Source organism: Nomascus leucogenys, chromosome 4 (genome assembly GCF_006542625.1).
Source record: "Nomascus leucogenys isolate Asia chromosome 4, Asia_NLE_v1, whole genome shotgun sequence".
Lineage (NCBI taxonomy): Eukaryota > Metazoa > Chordata > Mammalia > Primates > Hylobatidae > Nomascus > Nomascus leucogenys.
The window spans coordinates 134,003,272-134,019,457 of NC_044384.1; the positions used below are offsets into that span (position 1 = coordinate 134,003,272).

At 40.3% G+C, this 16,186-nt stretch overlaps 1 protein-coding gene across 7 annotated transcripts in view; it reads left to right on the forward strand.

The window, feature by feature from the left end:
• The window catches only part of MTUS1 (microtubule associated scaffold protein 1), a 158,043-nt gene that overhangs the window by 113,675 nt on the left and 28,182 nt on the right, over positions 1–16,186 (forward strand). For 6 of the 7 annotated variants that reach the window (XM_030812320.1, XM_030812319.1, XM_030812322.1 and 3 more), the window contains 2 exons: positions 4,523–4,737; positions 14,153–14,219. In XM_030812320.1, coding sequence (XP_030668180.1) covers positions 4,523–4,737; positions 14,153–14,219 — 282 coding nt within the window. Of the gene's footprint in view, positions 1–4,522; positions 4,738–9,773; positions 13,130–14,152; positions 14,220–16,186 lie in introns of those variants that run through there. The other variant, XM_030812326.1, reaches the window with a different exon arrangement.

The following is a 16,186-nucleotide window of genomic DNA, read 5'->3' on the forward strand; positions in this document are numbered from 1 at the left end:
TGCCACCACGCCCAGCTAACTTTTTGTATTGTTAGTCGAGATGGGGTTTCACTGTGTTAGCCAGAATGGTCTCAATCACCTGACTTTGTGATCTGCCCGCCTTGGCTTCCCAAAATGTTGGGATTACAGGTGTGAGCCACTGCACCTGGCCTGGCTTGTCTAATTTTAAATGTCTAAACACTGTGCTTTGCTGAGCTTAAAATTTTCCATTTTCAGTAAATGCCATATCTACCTAGAAATAGAAAAATATTATATGTAAATAGAAAAATATTATGTCTCCTAAATTATTATTACTGTTAAACTCTTTGAGTAAACAGCTAATGAACACTAGAAAACGTTATACAAACATAAACTAATAATGAATTGACATGAATGATAACTTTAAAAAACTGTATGTAAGACTGCATAGACAGGATAAGCACCTGCCACCAGATGCTGGGGAAACCCTGACTGAAAGAACTTCTGTGTAGGTGCCCGTATGAGGGCTTTTAGATGTGTATGATTAGATTAAGGCAGAAAGAAGAGAATTTTCTGTCTGTTCACACTGCTAGCAGAGAGAGACCCCTCACTAGCTTCTGAGTTCATAACCTAGGTTTTGTCAACCCACAAACATCGGTTTCTAATGCAATATGTTGTGGAAAGTACTTACCATCCAGTCAGTGACTGTCACCTTTATACAGATAGGCTGAGATTTGGAGCTGAAGAGGTGAGCACTAGGGAAACATGAGTCAGCAGAGATCGTTGGTGTCTTTGTGCCTCTCTGAGCAATACCGCCTTCTTAGGTGATACTTCTCCCGTCCCCCCAAAGCGCCAGGGCAGGTGAACACCCACCACAGCAGCGCCCTCATGGTAGATTTTAATAAATATATTTCGTGAATGAGTGAGTAGGTCAATGAGTATACACAAAAGTAGACAATGTTCGTTTGCAAAATCTGTGTTTAGTTTGTGTTTCACGGAACCTAAGGCAAACTCCCTCAGTAGGTCTGGTCTCTAACTTGATTTTAATAATTGGAAAAGCCAGCAGATTGAGGAAATGTGTGGCTTGCTGGGCTTAGGACGAATGTGTCCTCAGCTGCTGGTATGTGGTTATGGTTAGTCCATGTCTGAATGGGTAGGTTTTTCTCTCAAAATTGTTTCTGGTCTTGGGATATGCAGGTCTATTTGCCTGAGTGATTTGAGCCTGAGAAATGGGCATCTTCCTCTTTAACCAACTACTTTCTTTAAGAAGATGATACATGAGTTCATTGCCCTAGTTTTAAATTTTATTAAATTGAGGTTTCTGAATAGAAAGAACAAAGATAGCCAACAGGGTTATCCAGCTGCTTTCGAAATGAGCAAATGTCTTTGGTTCTGGCCTTTGTTTTCCTGATGGAGGTTGCCATTTCATTAGAACGGGTCCCAGTAAGGCTGGATCACAGCTGAGGGTGGTAGTTATCTTGTTGAGAGAAATCTGAATCGATATAGAAATTGACATTTAATTTCAAGGTTTCTGATTAAATTGGTCCTTTAAAATCAGAACTTGTTCTGTTAATAGGTACAGTAAACAAAATAATTTATACTTTCGTATAAAAGCTTTGTTATCAAAACAGTAACATGCTGATAAACAAGGGTAAGGGCAAAGTTTGGCTGATATTATGCTAATTTAACGTAAGTAACGAATCCTGCAGGATTTAAGGGAAACCCCTGGCTTCTCAGTACTGTGAAGTACCTGTTGATGAGTCTTGGGGCTTTGAGCATCTTTGGAGATTTTTGCATCATCTCAGATCTTCAGCTGAGCCAGGAGTGCCGAGAGTGGGAAGCATGTGGAAACTGGGTTATCGGTTGCCATGTGGTCACACTTCATCCTTAGGGAGCACAGTATATGGAGCGGAAGATTGTGAGTGCACAGCACGAGTTTCCAGCTCAACGGAGAGGGCAGTCTTTTGCTCATTTGTTCTGATTTTAAAATTTGAAGACATGTACTCTTAGACAAATACATCAGTGTGTTCTTTCCTCCTTAATCATAAAGCTATTCTGAGTAATCACTTACAAACCCTGTGTGATGTTTAGATTCCTGTGTAGTTTCCCCAAGGAAAAATTCTGCATAGACTATTTCCTTCAGAGCTAAGTATTATATAAAAAAGTATGTCCTTGAATTTCACTTTATCTTTTAAAAGTAATTTTATTTACTTCTTATATTTAACTTTTGAATAGGTAATATATTTACCCCATGGTTAAAAAGTATAAAAAATGCTTCAGGGTACTTTTTAGCTATCTGATTCCTATTACCTTCCTTTCAAAAGTAAACATTGTTAGTACGATTACATGTATTCTGTGATATTTTTGTTACAGATTTATAAGCAAAAACCAAGAATCTTGAAGAATATTTTCTCCAAAATATTAATATAAAAGATTCACCTCTCAGATTTTGTAACTAATTTTAAACTGACAGTTTTAAAGCTCTGAAATTGTGTTAAAAATAACATTGATCAGCATAGAAATTCTAGAAAGAGAGCCAAATGTTAATTCAGGACTCAGGAAATGATAAAGTAGTTATCAATAAATGAATTTTTAAGTAAGTTTTGTTAGGACATATACAAATGATATCAGGAGAATGAACTTGTGTCTATATTTGTTGCAGTAAATTCTAGATAGTCGAATTTGAACATTTTTGTTTATAAAATTATATAACACATAGATGTTTATATGTAGGTTTGTTAAAATGAGTTATCAGATAATGGGCTTATGTGTATTAAAGCAAGATATTATTACATTTGTTGCATAAATATTTATTTTTATGTATGTTATATATTACATCACCACCTAATCTGCCTTCCAAAATGTGTGGGAACAGAAGAGGCTTGGCATCAGAGGCCTGGGTTCTGACTTTGCATCTGGATTCCCATAGAAGTTGTCTACACCCAGGGAAGACATTCACACCTGTGAGCCTTGTCTTCCCTATCTGGGTAATTATTGGGAGGATGAAAAGAAAAGGAAGTGAGAACACACTGTGATCAAGGAAACACCGTGGAATTATTGTTATGCATTATGTGACAATTTCTAAAAACATTTAGGAAATGACATGAAAGAATACTAATCTCATGGTCAAATATTTAGATTATTTTTCATGAATATGTAACTATTTGTTCTTCAGGACTGTAATATTATGATATTAACTTGGCTATTTTCTACATCTGTGGAAGTGACAATTATAAGCTACTACTAATAATTGCTAATAATAAAGAGTAATGGATAAATCTTCTCATCAAGTATTACAAAGACACAGTGGAACAATGGATATTTCAGTAATTTTAGAACTGAGCATTATCAAGTATTAATACAAATATGACTTATTTAACCATGTACTGCAGCCATAGAAAATAAGAGCCTTTTTTTTCCTGTTTTTAACTTAGAGTTTATTCAATATATTTACTCATTTGTTCTTAGAACATGAGTACCGATGTTTCTTTAAGCAATCACTGTAGTAGCTTGCCTCTTCCTGAAAAATTAGAGACTAATTACTAAATTTCTTTAAAAGTTGTTTTAGATTTGCTACCACAGAATGTGGATGCTGTAATGAAAGACTGTTAGAATAAGGAAACTTTTTTTTTTTAGTTTCTTGTGTCTTTTTTCCAGATTTACATTTGTTTGGATTACTTGGCTTGTTTATTTCAAGAAGCTAAGCAATTCATGTCCTGTTTTTCCAATTCTGTTTGATATTCAAAATGACACATTTGGAATGGTTCCAAGACTGAACAGTTTTTCATTTAAAACAGAGTAATTCCCAGGGCATCATTGCACAGGAAGGGAATAATCGCTTAGCGTGGCATTTTGGGTGGATTTGGAGTGTTAGCATGTGCTTTAAAAAAAACTGTATATAAGCCATTATTACTACTTGGGAAAAAAGACCAACAAAGCTTGTGTGCGGCAGAAAATGGAATAGTATAGTCAGCGGTATAGTACTCTTAACAGTGAACTTAAAGAGGCAAAATCTGATTATATTTTCGATGTATGTTATGATTTATTAGAGATTAGGAAATGACTCATCTGCAGTATAAATCTGTGTGATGACTAGGGCATCATCAGGGAAAAGATGAGAGATTTGTAGAAAATGTATGGGAGGAGAGAAAGGCATTTAATTTAAAGTCCAGTGATTTGTGTGTTCCTTTCAGAATATGAGATCAGAAAAGTCAGGCTTCTCATCAGTCAGGGTTTCTCTACCAATTTAACTGGAAAATGAGAAACTAGGAGAACAACATTTTGCACCCAGTTTTTGTGTTTCTGGGTTGCCAAATCTATTTGTGTCATGTTCCTAATTCTCTGTTCCGCAGAAATCTTTTAAAGTCATAACTGAAGCCACCGTCTCTGTTCCTGAATTCCAACCATCTAGATCTCCGATTGATTCCAGTTCTCATCCATATGCCATCCTTACAGGAACATAAATGCATTTCCGTGGCTTATCTGGTTGTTTTTGAATCCATGTGGTGGTGATTTAAAAAATTAACCTCACCTATTTTTGTACCTATGTTAATTCGTTTTGCAGTTGAAAAGAGCAGGCAAAAGAATCCTCGAAGCTTATGTATCCAGACACAGACGGCTCCCGATGCGCTGCCCTCTGAGAAAACACTTGAATTGACGCAATATAAAAGAAAATGTGAAAACCAAAGCGGATTTATCCTGCAGCTCAAGCAGCGTCTTGCCTGTGGTAATACTAACTTTGAAGCGTTGACAGTTGTGATTCAGCACCTGCTGTCTGAGGTAAGGATGCGCATCCTAGAAAGAACCTTTCTCCTTGAGATCCGGGCAGCACGGGGAGGACCTGCTCACGCGCTCGCCTTGGGAATATCTAGGTAAATGATGGGAAAGATCAGGTGTCATTCATCCCATTACAGTTTTGTCAGTTCACCGGATACTTGAGTCGGTCCCTAGCAATTTGGGATGGAAACATTTTCTCACTTCCTGTTTTTCCCCTAGAGTCTGTTGGTTAGAATGGCAACAGCAAAAACATAATTGCCTGTTACACTGCTGTATGCCTCTAGACCTAAACTAGCATTAGCATTTTTTTCACTTAATTTTTGTGTTTGTCTGTGTGTAGCTTTTCATATCACACTTAGTTTAATGCTTTGAAAAATGAGGTTAGTTATATTTATAGATTAAAGAGCACTTTTGAGTTAACTCCCAGAATCGTATCTGGGGATTCTTTCTGATAGTTCCATTTATTCCTAAAACAATCTCTGTGGTGCAACAAAAGCAAAGCAGATTTGCTGTGTTGTTACTCTTCCCTAATATTCTTCAGGGATGTTATTTCAAGAACTGGCTAAAATTCATTGAGAAAACCAAGTTTATATCAACATATTACTGACATAGCAATAAAAGCTGTAATTATCTCAGGGGGAAACTGATAAGAGAATATAACTTGAGCTCTTTAGACATTTTTTTAAATCACGGTTTTAAAGATGGCTATACATGATAATGCAAAGGGGAAAGAAAAAAAACTGGCTAAGTGCTGTGGCTCATGCCTGGAATCCCAGCATTTTGGGAAGATGAGGAGGGAGGATCGCTTGTGGCCAGGAGTTCAAGACCAGCCTAAGCAACATAGGGAAAAAATAAAAATTAAAAGCAAAAAGAAAACTGTTCAGTTTGGTTGTTCTGTAGTTTCGTTCAGATCAACAAACCTGTCCTGGTTTCATACAGAGGCCCCTGTAATATGGCTGCCTGTTTAGGGAATGGGGAGAGAGAGAAGTAGGTGAGACTAGGTCTGTGCCTTGGAGAAGCTACCAGACTAGTAGACAGTTTCAATGAATTCTTTTTTTTTTTTTTTTTTTTTGAGACGGCGTCTTGCTGTGTCGCCCAGTCTGGAGTGCAGTGGCGCCATCTCAGCTCACTAGAAGCTCTACCTCCCAGGTTCATGCCATTCTCCTGCCTCAGCCTGCCGGGTAGCTGGGACTACAGGCACCCGCCACCACGCCCGGCTAATGTTTTGTATTTTTAGTAGAGACAGGGTTTCACCGTGTTAGCCAGGATGGTCTCGATCTCCTGACCCTGTGATCTGTCTGCCTCGGCCTCCCAAAGTCCTGGGATTACAGGCATGCACCACTGCGCCCAGCCTCAATGAATTCTTGATGAGTATTTTACAGCTTTCTCCAGATTTTTTTTTTTTTTTTTTTTTTTTTTTTGAGGGGAAGATGGAGACTACGTAGGGTTTCAGTAATGGTAATAGTATATGGTATTTTTGTTTCTCTTTCATTTGTAAGAAAGGAATCAAGAGTGTGTTTATATAACCAAGTAAGCTAACTAGAAACTGTATACTATCAAATGTGGGGAACAATTAGTTTTTATATTTAGAAATAAACCAATTATTTTATGTTATCCAGCCTAATAGCCCCCATCCTCAACTGTTTTCTCTCCTTTCATCCTCCTCATGATGTCAGTCCAGTCCTGTGAACTCTCATTTCACAGTGTTTTTCCCCTTCCTTTGTCTTTGCTATCGCCACTCATGCCATCCTTGCTCAGACCCTGGATAGCTTCCACTAGATCATGAGAGCAACTTTTTTTTTTTTGGTATAGAGTCTTGCTCTATCGCCCAGGCTGGAATGCAATGGCGTGATCTGGGCTCACTGCAACCTCCACCTCCCGGGTTCAAGTGATTCTCCTTCCTCAGCCTCCCAAATAGCTGGGATTACAGGCACCCGCCACCATGCCCAGCTAGTTTTTGTAATTTTCTAGTAGAGACAGGGTTTTACCATGTGGGCCAGGCTGGTCTTGAACTCCTGACCTCAGGTGATCCGCTCACCTCGGCCTCCCAAAGTGCTGGGATTACAGGCGTGAGCCACCACGCCCAACCTGTGATAGCAACTTTTTAACCAATCATAAGGCTTGCACTGTTTCTCCCCTATAATCCGTCCCAAGCACTGCTGACAGCTTCCTCTTACCAAAGCATCCCACGCTGCTGATTAAATCTTCCAGTGGTTCTCCCTTATCTACAGTTGATCTGTCCAGTGTGGTAGCCACTAGCCATATGAGACTGAGCATTCGAAATGTAATCCGTTGAACTGAGATGTGTGGTAAGTGTACAATACACTTGGATTCCAAAAACTTAGAATGAAAACAAAGGATGTAAAATATCTCATTAATAATTTTTATATTGAATATATTGAAATATTATTTTATATATATATTTGGGTTAAATAAAATACAGTATTAAAATTAGCTTCATCTTTTTCACCTTTTTTCAACGTGGCTACTAGGAAATTTATAATTACGTAACTCACGTTATTTTGTTTTGGGGAGTCTGGTTTTTAACTGGTACTATAAGGCTTTTTATCATTTGGCAACACCTGCCCCTTTTAATGTTATTCTCATGCCCAGATGCTGTAGCTGTACATAAAGAGATGGAGGAGAAGCAAGAGGGATTTATTGAATACTAGGTTGGTGCAAAAGTGATTGTGGTTTTGCCATCATGCCAAAAGCCGCAATTACTTTTGCACCAACCTAATATTTACTAAGTGCCAGATATTCTTACTTACCTTATTTAAATCCTCACCAAAGACACAAGTTGGAATTTACAAATAAGAAAATTGAGGAATAGAGTTAGGTAATTTGCCTGCTATCAGACAGCTAGCAAGAGGAGAACCAGGACGTAAACCTAGGTCTGGGACGCTCTCAACTAAAAATGTCCTACAAACTTCCTGTACTTCATCCTTTGTTCACGTATCATTACTGGGCTGCTGTCCTTGCCCACAATACCTACGTGTTCAGATCGGTTTTACAGCAGCATCACATCACCACTTGCATTTAATTTACATAGATTCAGTGCACAAACAAAGTAAGAAAAATGCGGGCTGGGAGCTGTGACTCACGCCTGTAATCCCAGCACTTGGGGAGGCCAAGGCGGATGGATCACCTGAGGTCAGAAGTTCGAGACCAGCCTGACCAATATGGTAAAACCTCATCTCCACTAAAACTACAAAAAATAGCCATGTGTGGTGGTGGCATGTGCCTGTAGTCCCAGCTACTTGGGAGGCTGAGGTAGAAGAATCACTTTACTTTGAGAGGTGGAGGTTGCAGTGAGCCAAGATCGCGCCACTGCACTCCAACCTGGGCAACAGAGCGAGATTCCAACTTAAAAAAAAAAGAAAGCAAATTAAATGAAGAACGCAAGTCCACCTTGTATGTCCCCCAGTGAACGAAGGCCCGGGAATTGATTTGAGATGAAGGTCAGGAGTCCACCCGTCCTTCAGGTGTCTGCTCAGTCCCTGAACACCTCTTGTGGCGTGAGCATTCTATACGCTCCGTGATCTTAGCGTTTAAAGATACTTTTCTCATACAACCTGGCCTCTAAATACAAGCCGAGGCCTTTATCAGGTGCAGTTAGAGAGTAGATCCAACACTAGAGGAAAAAAAATTCACCGGGTTGGATCTACAGAGAGATGCGTTGTCCACATACATGGCAGGCTTCTAGTGAATTTCCCAGACAATTGTACTGTGTGTGAATTTCACCTTATACCTAAATTTAGGTCCTGACAGCCAAGGAATTGTGACTGCACTGAATACAGCTCCAGAACTCGCTTTTTTTTTTTTTTTTTTTTTTTGAGACAGTTGCTTGCTCTTTCATCCAGGCTAGAGTGCAGTGGCGCAATCTCAGCTCACTGCAACCTCCGCCACCCAGGTTCAACCAATTCTCCTGACTCAGCCTCTTGAGTAGCTGGGATTACAGATGCCCACCACCATACCTAGATAATTTTTGTATTTTTTAGTAGAGATGAGGCTTCACCATGTAGGCCAGGCTGGTCATAAACTCCTCACCTCGAGTGATCCACCCGCCTCGGCTTCCTAAAGTGCTCGGATTACAGGCATGAGCCACCACGCCCAGTCCAGAACCCACTCCGGAATGATTTCCTGGTCGTCTAGATCTACGTTCCGTCCCCCTCTGGATTCCAGGAGCATATATGCTTCTCTTTCATTCTCTGCGTTATAATTAGAGATACCAGTTTAATGCTTGTTTTTGCTTTTTAAGACAGGAAATTTACTGAGGGCAGGATCTGCATCTAGTTCTTTGTTATGAAACCACCGCATCAGCTTTAATAGATAACACAGTGTATATGTGAGTGAGCATATGAACGGAGAGGATGGAATTCCAGAGGTAGGATGAGCATAAAGTCTTATGTAAATGTTCTTTGCTCTGTTTATTTTGTAATCAGCAAATATTTACTGATTGTGTAATGTATACTGAGTACTATTATAAAACAGTTGGAGGCTAGGCGTGGTGGCTCACAGCTGTAATCCCAACACTTTGGGAGGCTGAGGTGGGCAGATCACTTGAGGTCCGGAGTTTGAGAGCAGCCTGGCCAACATGGCAAAACCCTGTCTCTACCAAAAAATACAAAATTAGCCAGGTGTGGTGGCACTTGCCTGCAGTCCCAGCTACTTGAGAGACTGAGGTACACGAATCACCTGAACCCAAGAGGTGGAGGTCGCATTGAGCCAAGATTGCGCCACTGCACTCCAGCCTGGGTGACAGAGTGAGACCCTGTCTCAATAAATAAATAAATAAATAAATAAATAAATAAATGAAATAATAAAAATAGTTGGAGAAAAATAAATCATGGGTAAAGTTAAACAATTTTAAAAACTCCCTTAACCTTTTAGTTCCCATTCCCATTACAGAAGTATATATACTGTTTATACACACACATGTGTGCGTGCATACATCTGTATATAAAATACATATACACATTGTATACATATCCAGTATGTATTTTACATACATGGTATACCTATATATTGTATGTCCATGTATTTTTATATATGTATAATATATAGATATTGTGTGTGTGTATATATATATTCTGTTATTGCTAACCTTTTCTAAATGGCTTTAGAGCCTTAGATTATGGGTGAAAATGGTTGATTAAGAGAATCTTGCAACTACCATGCTTTTGTTGCAAGTCTACTTGGTAACTAAGTTTCCCACTGTAGTGGCAGACATATTTCATTTCATATCAGACATTCTGATGTCTCATGAATCTGAGAACTAATGTCACACTCTGTTTCTCAAAAGACACACTAATGTTATTTTAGTTTTTTTCTAATTCTTGGTTTATCCTTGCTTAGTTAGACAGTATTCTGCACAGACAGCCAAAGTGAACAACAGCACTGATGGTAGTAATTAAGCTTCTTCATAAAAGGGTCTATTGGGTGGCTTTCTAGGTAAACTTGAACAGGGCTGAGGTCACCCTCCCCAAACAAACCTCTAATTCTTCAAAATGCCTCCAAATCTTTTTTTTTTTTTTTTTTGCAAGTGGAATTTAACCTAAAGTAGCACCTGAACAAAGGTGAATTTTGAATGGCACTAGCAGTAAAGTTGTCTTGGAACAAAAAAACGTAGATGCATTGAGCAAATTCACTGTGTGGGTGATGGGGAGGAGGTCAGATGCAGCACACGTCTGAGCCATCTGATGTGGCTGTTCTCTGCAAGATCCTCTATGCTGTCGATGCTACTCAGTGGCTAGCAAAAATGCAGGCACACCAGTGGGACCATAGCCAGAGACTAAGTGCCTGTGTCCCAGGGACTCCTAATTCAATTATGGGGAATCCATTTTTTTTTTCTTGGAGCATTTCACATATTTAATGCATGAGCATAAAGGCATCTTTGTATCCAGATTTCCACCATTCTCTTTTTTCACATTGTGTGAAATTCTGCCTGTTACAATAGAAAGAGAACTGAATCAACCTGTTACCTGGATGGTTAAGAGTTTATCATCTAAGACAGAAACACTGATCTAGGAGCAGCTGAGTAAAAAGAAACAGTAAATCAGTATCTAAAGGACATAATGCATTTTATCATCTACAAGTAAAGGGTAAGTACATATAAAGTCCAAGGCTACCAGGGAGAGTCAGGCAGAAACTAACACTTAGTATGTGTCTTTTACAGTATGGGCGCTGGGGTCAGCATTTCACCTATGGATTGTATTTAAAGCCCTTGGTTTTTTTCATTACTGCTTCCCATCTGATGAGGTCATCTGCCTTGATAGATGACCAAAAGAATTGAGCCTGGATGTTCTAGTTCTAGGTAGGCCCCACGCTTCTGGAAGGCAGGGACCAAGTCTTAAATTTCTTTTATATTTTCACAGCATCTGCTATGCAACATGCTTAGTTAATTAGTTTGAAGTAATAAGTTACCAACCGATTTAGTAGCGTAAATGGTCTTTCTATGCATTTGGGGGAGGGGGATGGTGTCTGGGACATTTAGCATTCCCAGAAGGTTTAGGTAATTAGTCAGTAAAGAAAGCCCCACATTCCAGAGAGGGTGGCGTTGACAAGAATGTGGAGGTGAGATATGCATGGTCTGTGTGACTTGCACAGGAGAGAGGCTGGGAGGCTAAAGGGGAGGCTGGATGCTTCACGTCCACGGAACTATGGTGAAGTAGTTTATTTGTTTGGAATGCACTCAACGAGGCTCGTTGTGAGCAAGGGAGTTTATATGTACAACGAATATGGACTAATAATCTAACAGCCCTCTGAAAGGTAAAGGGATGCTTCCCATCGTCCAGGAACGGGCTAGGATCAGGACTAGAGTGGAGGTAGCACTAACAGAAAAAGTGCAGTGGATTCAAGACACATTACAAGAGAAGAACCGACTTTTGCACAACCCATTGAGACAAAGAGTGAAAGATGACCTCAGGGTTTTCCTGTTACTGTTACTGTGCCTGACAGAGGTTGGAAGATGTCATTAGTTTCTGAGGCATTAAGGACAGGAACATGGAGTGCAGTGGAGTTGAAGTTTGGGGAAATGTCGACGTGCTCGGTGAAACTCCCTTTCCCAAAACCCCCTTTAATAAGCAAAAATACCACCTGGTGTATTTTTGCAGTAGAACATAATGATTTCACACAATTATTCTTTGAAATTATACTAACTGTAATTTTTAATTTTTTTCATCTTCCCATTAGTTTCCATAAATTTGAAAAATGATTGAGTTTTCTTGCCATCTCTTCCTTCTGTTAGCAACTTGGTTACTACTGAAAAGTGAATTTTAAGCAAGTTCACCAAATGAGTTTCAGGATTGCTTGTGGGGATTTAGTAAAGCTGTCTTGTTTTTCCTGTTACTTGAGTGGTAAAGCTTCCTGGTGTTTACTTGAAGTAGATTACTAAACAAAATTAAGGCTTAAATTAGATATTAGGAGAAGTATTTATGATACATATTTTTATGTTTTTCTTCCATTATTATGCGGGCTGATTTTCCTCAGGCTTTAATTTCTACATTAGAAAACCATTTACTTATTAATTTAAAAAACTCTGACTCACTGGTGATTTCAGAACAACTTAATACCATATTTTTAAAAACCAAGCATTTAGAATACCATTGAGGACAGAAAGGTACTCAGTGAAAAGTGTGTCTTAAATCCCAGTCCCTGCTGACCACGTTTCAGTGCTGGCGTTTAGACTTGACTTCCGTAGCTCTTACTGAGAGGTGAGAACAAAGTAAAAGTTAAAAATATATGGGATCTCCAACTCTCAGATCAGCACTTCAGACTTATTTTGAAACACTGCTCATTTCATAATGTCATTTAACATTGTAAACGACAGCACGCCCCTTTCCTTGCTCTTCACCTAGTTCATAACCTCATTTAGTATACGGGTTTTGAAGAACAAGTTTTCCTTTTCTATCAGTAAGTGTGATCATCTAATGACCTCAATTATAGAAGGGAGGAAAAAGGCTCACAAGTCTAAAAATAACTCCATTATCCATGCAGAGGGGGTCAGTTTTTTCTTTCCCCCATTGCAGCTGATATTTAACTAGATGGCAATCGATCAGTCTAATGCCTGCCTCTCGTTTTTCATAAATGAAAGGCTGTGGCTTTAAGTAATCGCAGGCTGCCTGTGCCAAAGGCAGAAGCTGCAGTATCAGCTTCTGTGAGTGAGGAATCCGAGGCGCACCGTAACCTGCAGGACATGAAGTAAGACGCCCGAGGGCCAATGGCGCGCCTCCTGCTAGAGCTTTGAATGTAGGCAGACCCGACTGGTGGGTGGCGCGGCCACCTGTATGCTTCTTGGACAGTGCGAGGGGTGGGGGGACTTGGAGACAGAAGCTGGAAAATGGGCTGCCGCAGCAGCAAACTGTGCCTCTATTCTCCATGTGCAGGAACAAGGGTAATTAGTATTTGTTTATAGTGCTTTTCTGGAAGGATGTCAGGACTACTGCAGAGGCTGTCTGGAATTCGGGGAAAATGCTTTGAATGACAAGCAACTCTTGCCTGCAAATGCCGGGTCTCATGATCTCTGCAACGCTGTGATCAGGATGCACTGGGAGCTCCGTCTTGGGTGATCCTCGTGAGGGCATTTTTCAGCGAGCTTTAAAATTCTTCATTTTTTTTTTAGTTACTCCCTGGTGCTAGGGAATCTACCTTTTAAGGAACTGTGTGTAATTACTGTATTTGTGTAAGTATGTGTGTATGTGTGATTGCCGTGAGTTGGTGGTAACTTGAACGTTATTCTTTAGCTCAAGGTTGATAATTGCTTCTCTGATACTAAAAACAGCCATCTGGTTTTCTTTGGTTTGTTTCTCTAACATCGATTTAGAATTATCACTGATCCAAAATATCATAATCCTTAGAAAATGGTACGTAGCTGAAAAAAATTAATTTAATTTTGTCTTTAAAGGATTATCTTTCTGCTGTAGCTTTCTAACAAACTTTTTGTCTTTCTTTTAGAAGGATTGGCATTGTAACGAAACTTTTTTATTTGCAAATATAGGACAAAGTGCATATATGTGCTTATGTTTAGAACATTAAATATTTATCTTAAACTGATTAGATGTTTATTGCCCTTGGAGGAGGAGAATGCATTATGTCTTCAGTACGGTATGCATTAGCCGAAAGGTTCTATGGATCAGCAGTGAAGCACTGGCTCAAAGTAAATATTTCTAAATGGGCCATTCACTGCCTCAAACCAAAGTTTCACTGGGACCTGCAAAAATACAGATTTTTGAATTACGAATTTCCTTAACAACTAAGGGACAACTGTGTTTCTTTTAACAACACAAATTGTTAGTCTAAATGATTCATGTCTTGGCTTCCCAATACTGGGTCTCGTTTTCCTAGTGATAACAAATGTGTACCCTACTGAAAGGGACCCTCTTGAAAACATGAGTAACTTGATGTGTGTTTTCCGCAGCGGGAGGAAGCACTGAAACAACACAAAACCCTATCTCAAGAACTTGTTAACCTCCGGGGAGAGCTAGGTAAGAGCTTTTTGTTGTTGTTAAATTTTATGGGACAAGGGGAACACTGGAAAATGTGGTTGTCCTGTCTGCATTGTGGCTGGAGTTGCATGCTGGGAGCTGTTGGCACTCCCTGTCTGGTATCTGGGCAAACACTTACTATCGACATTTCTTTTGAATCTTGGCAGCTTGACCTTCACTTCACAGAATTCCTGGCGCTGATCTGACTAAGCCTAGCAGAACTTCTGATGAGCAAAACGTTTATCTTGCTGAAGAGAGGGACAGAGTTATTTTTGTAATTGTGTGAATTCCTGTTAAATAGTGTTGTCATTTTTATTTTCTGAACCACTTTTCATATGAGAATAGTGAAAGTTTCCCCTCTTGATAAACAGTAAATCCGTTGTACTTCTAAGGGTTGGTTTGTGAGTAGTGAGTATGAAGTTGAAAGGATGCTGTCCATTAAGGCAACCTGGCTGACAACGGCACATTCTATGCTAATCTTACTATTTGGAGGGGGGCTGATGGTGCACCACCTCCCCACTCCACAGGGAGCCCCACGTCTCAACACCCACCACCCAGCCCTCCGGTTTCCAGGCTACGCTTTTATTTTAGTTCCAGTCTCTCCTGGAAGCCCTCAGGGTTCATGGAACACACACAACCCTGCCTTTGCTTTGTTTTGCTTTTCTCTTTTCTGTTTCTTTTTCTTTTTTTTGAGACAGAGTCTCGCTCTGTCGCCAGACTGGAGTGCAGTCATTCGATCTCGAGTCACTGCAACCTCCGCCTCCCGGGTTCAAGCGATTCTCCTGCCTCAGCGTTCCAAGTAGCTGGGACTATAGGTGCACACCACCACACCCAGCTAATTTTTGTATTTTTAGTAGAGTTGGGGTTTCGCCATGTTGGCCAGGATGGTCTCGATCTCTTGACCTTGGCCTCCCGAAGTACTGGGATTACAGATGTGAGCCACCGTGCCCAGCCGACACTGCCTTTTCTATGTCAACTCCTATCTTGGAGTGAACTGACTGCTTTGGGGTTCCTCTCTCTGCCCTGGGCTCCTCAGCCTAGAGAGTCAGCTTCTTGCTTCAGCTTCAGCCGGATCTGGAGATGACCATTCTGGGGCTGATTTCCTTGCCCTTTGCAGTTTTCTGTGTGTGTTACAGTCTCCACCAAAATATGCCCAGGTATGTTGCATGAATAATGCAAGGTAACAACCAGAGAAGCAAATTGTGTTCACCCAACTCTAGGAGACACTGCCCTTTTTTCTTTTGGACAAGACCACACTGCCAACATGATTTGCTGGATTTGAACACTCTTAATTCTCCCACCATCACCAGAGCAAAAATCAAAGGGCAGTGAATGTGGGGTCAAGACTTTGTCTGGCCTGGGTGTGCTAGCTCACACCTGTATTCCCAGTGCTTTGGGAGGCTGAGGTGGGAGGATCACTTGAGGCCAGTAGTTTGAGACCAGCTTGAGCAATACAGCAAGACCCTGACTCTACAAAAAATAATTTAAAAATCAGCCAAGCATGGTGATGTGTGCCTGTTGTCGCAGCTACTCGGGAGTCTGAGGTGGGAAGATTGCTTGAGCCCAGGAGTTCGAGACTGCAGTGAGCTGTCATTGTGCCACTGCTCTCCAGTCTGGCCAACAGAGCAAGACTCCATAAAAGACTTTCCTGCATTCCTCTTCCCTTTTCCCCTTCCAGTGGGAGGTGAGGCCAAATCCCTGAGTAACCGTCCACATTCTTAATACCTAGCCAAGACATCAGTCCTGACTTTATTTTAGGCTGTGGAAATGAAGCCCTCTTTATGGAAAAGTAATTTTAAGACAGATGGAAACTTCAGAATCCTAAAGACTTGAGAGTTCTGGTGAAACAGTTCAACGAAATCCCAGCTGAGGAAGCAGCCCAGCTCTCAGACTTTGCAGGCTTTCTGCCATGTTACTTAACTTGACAGCCGCCCTTATGATTACCTAAATGACCAACCCAATTTGCT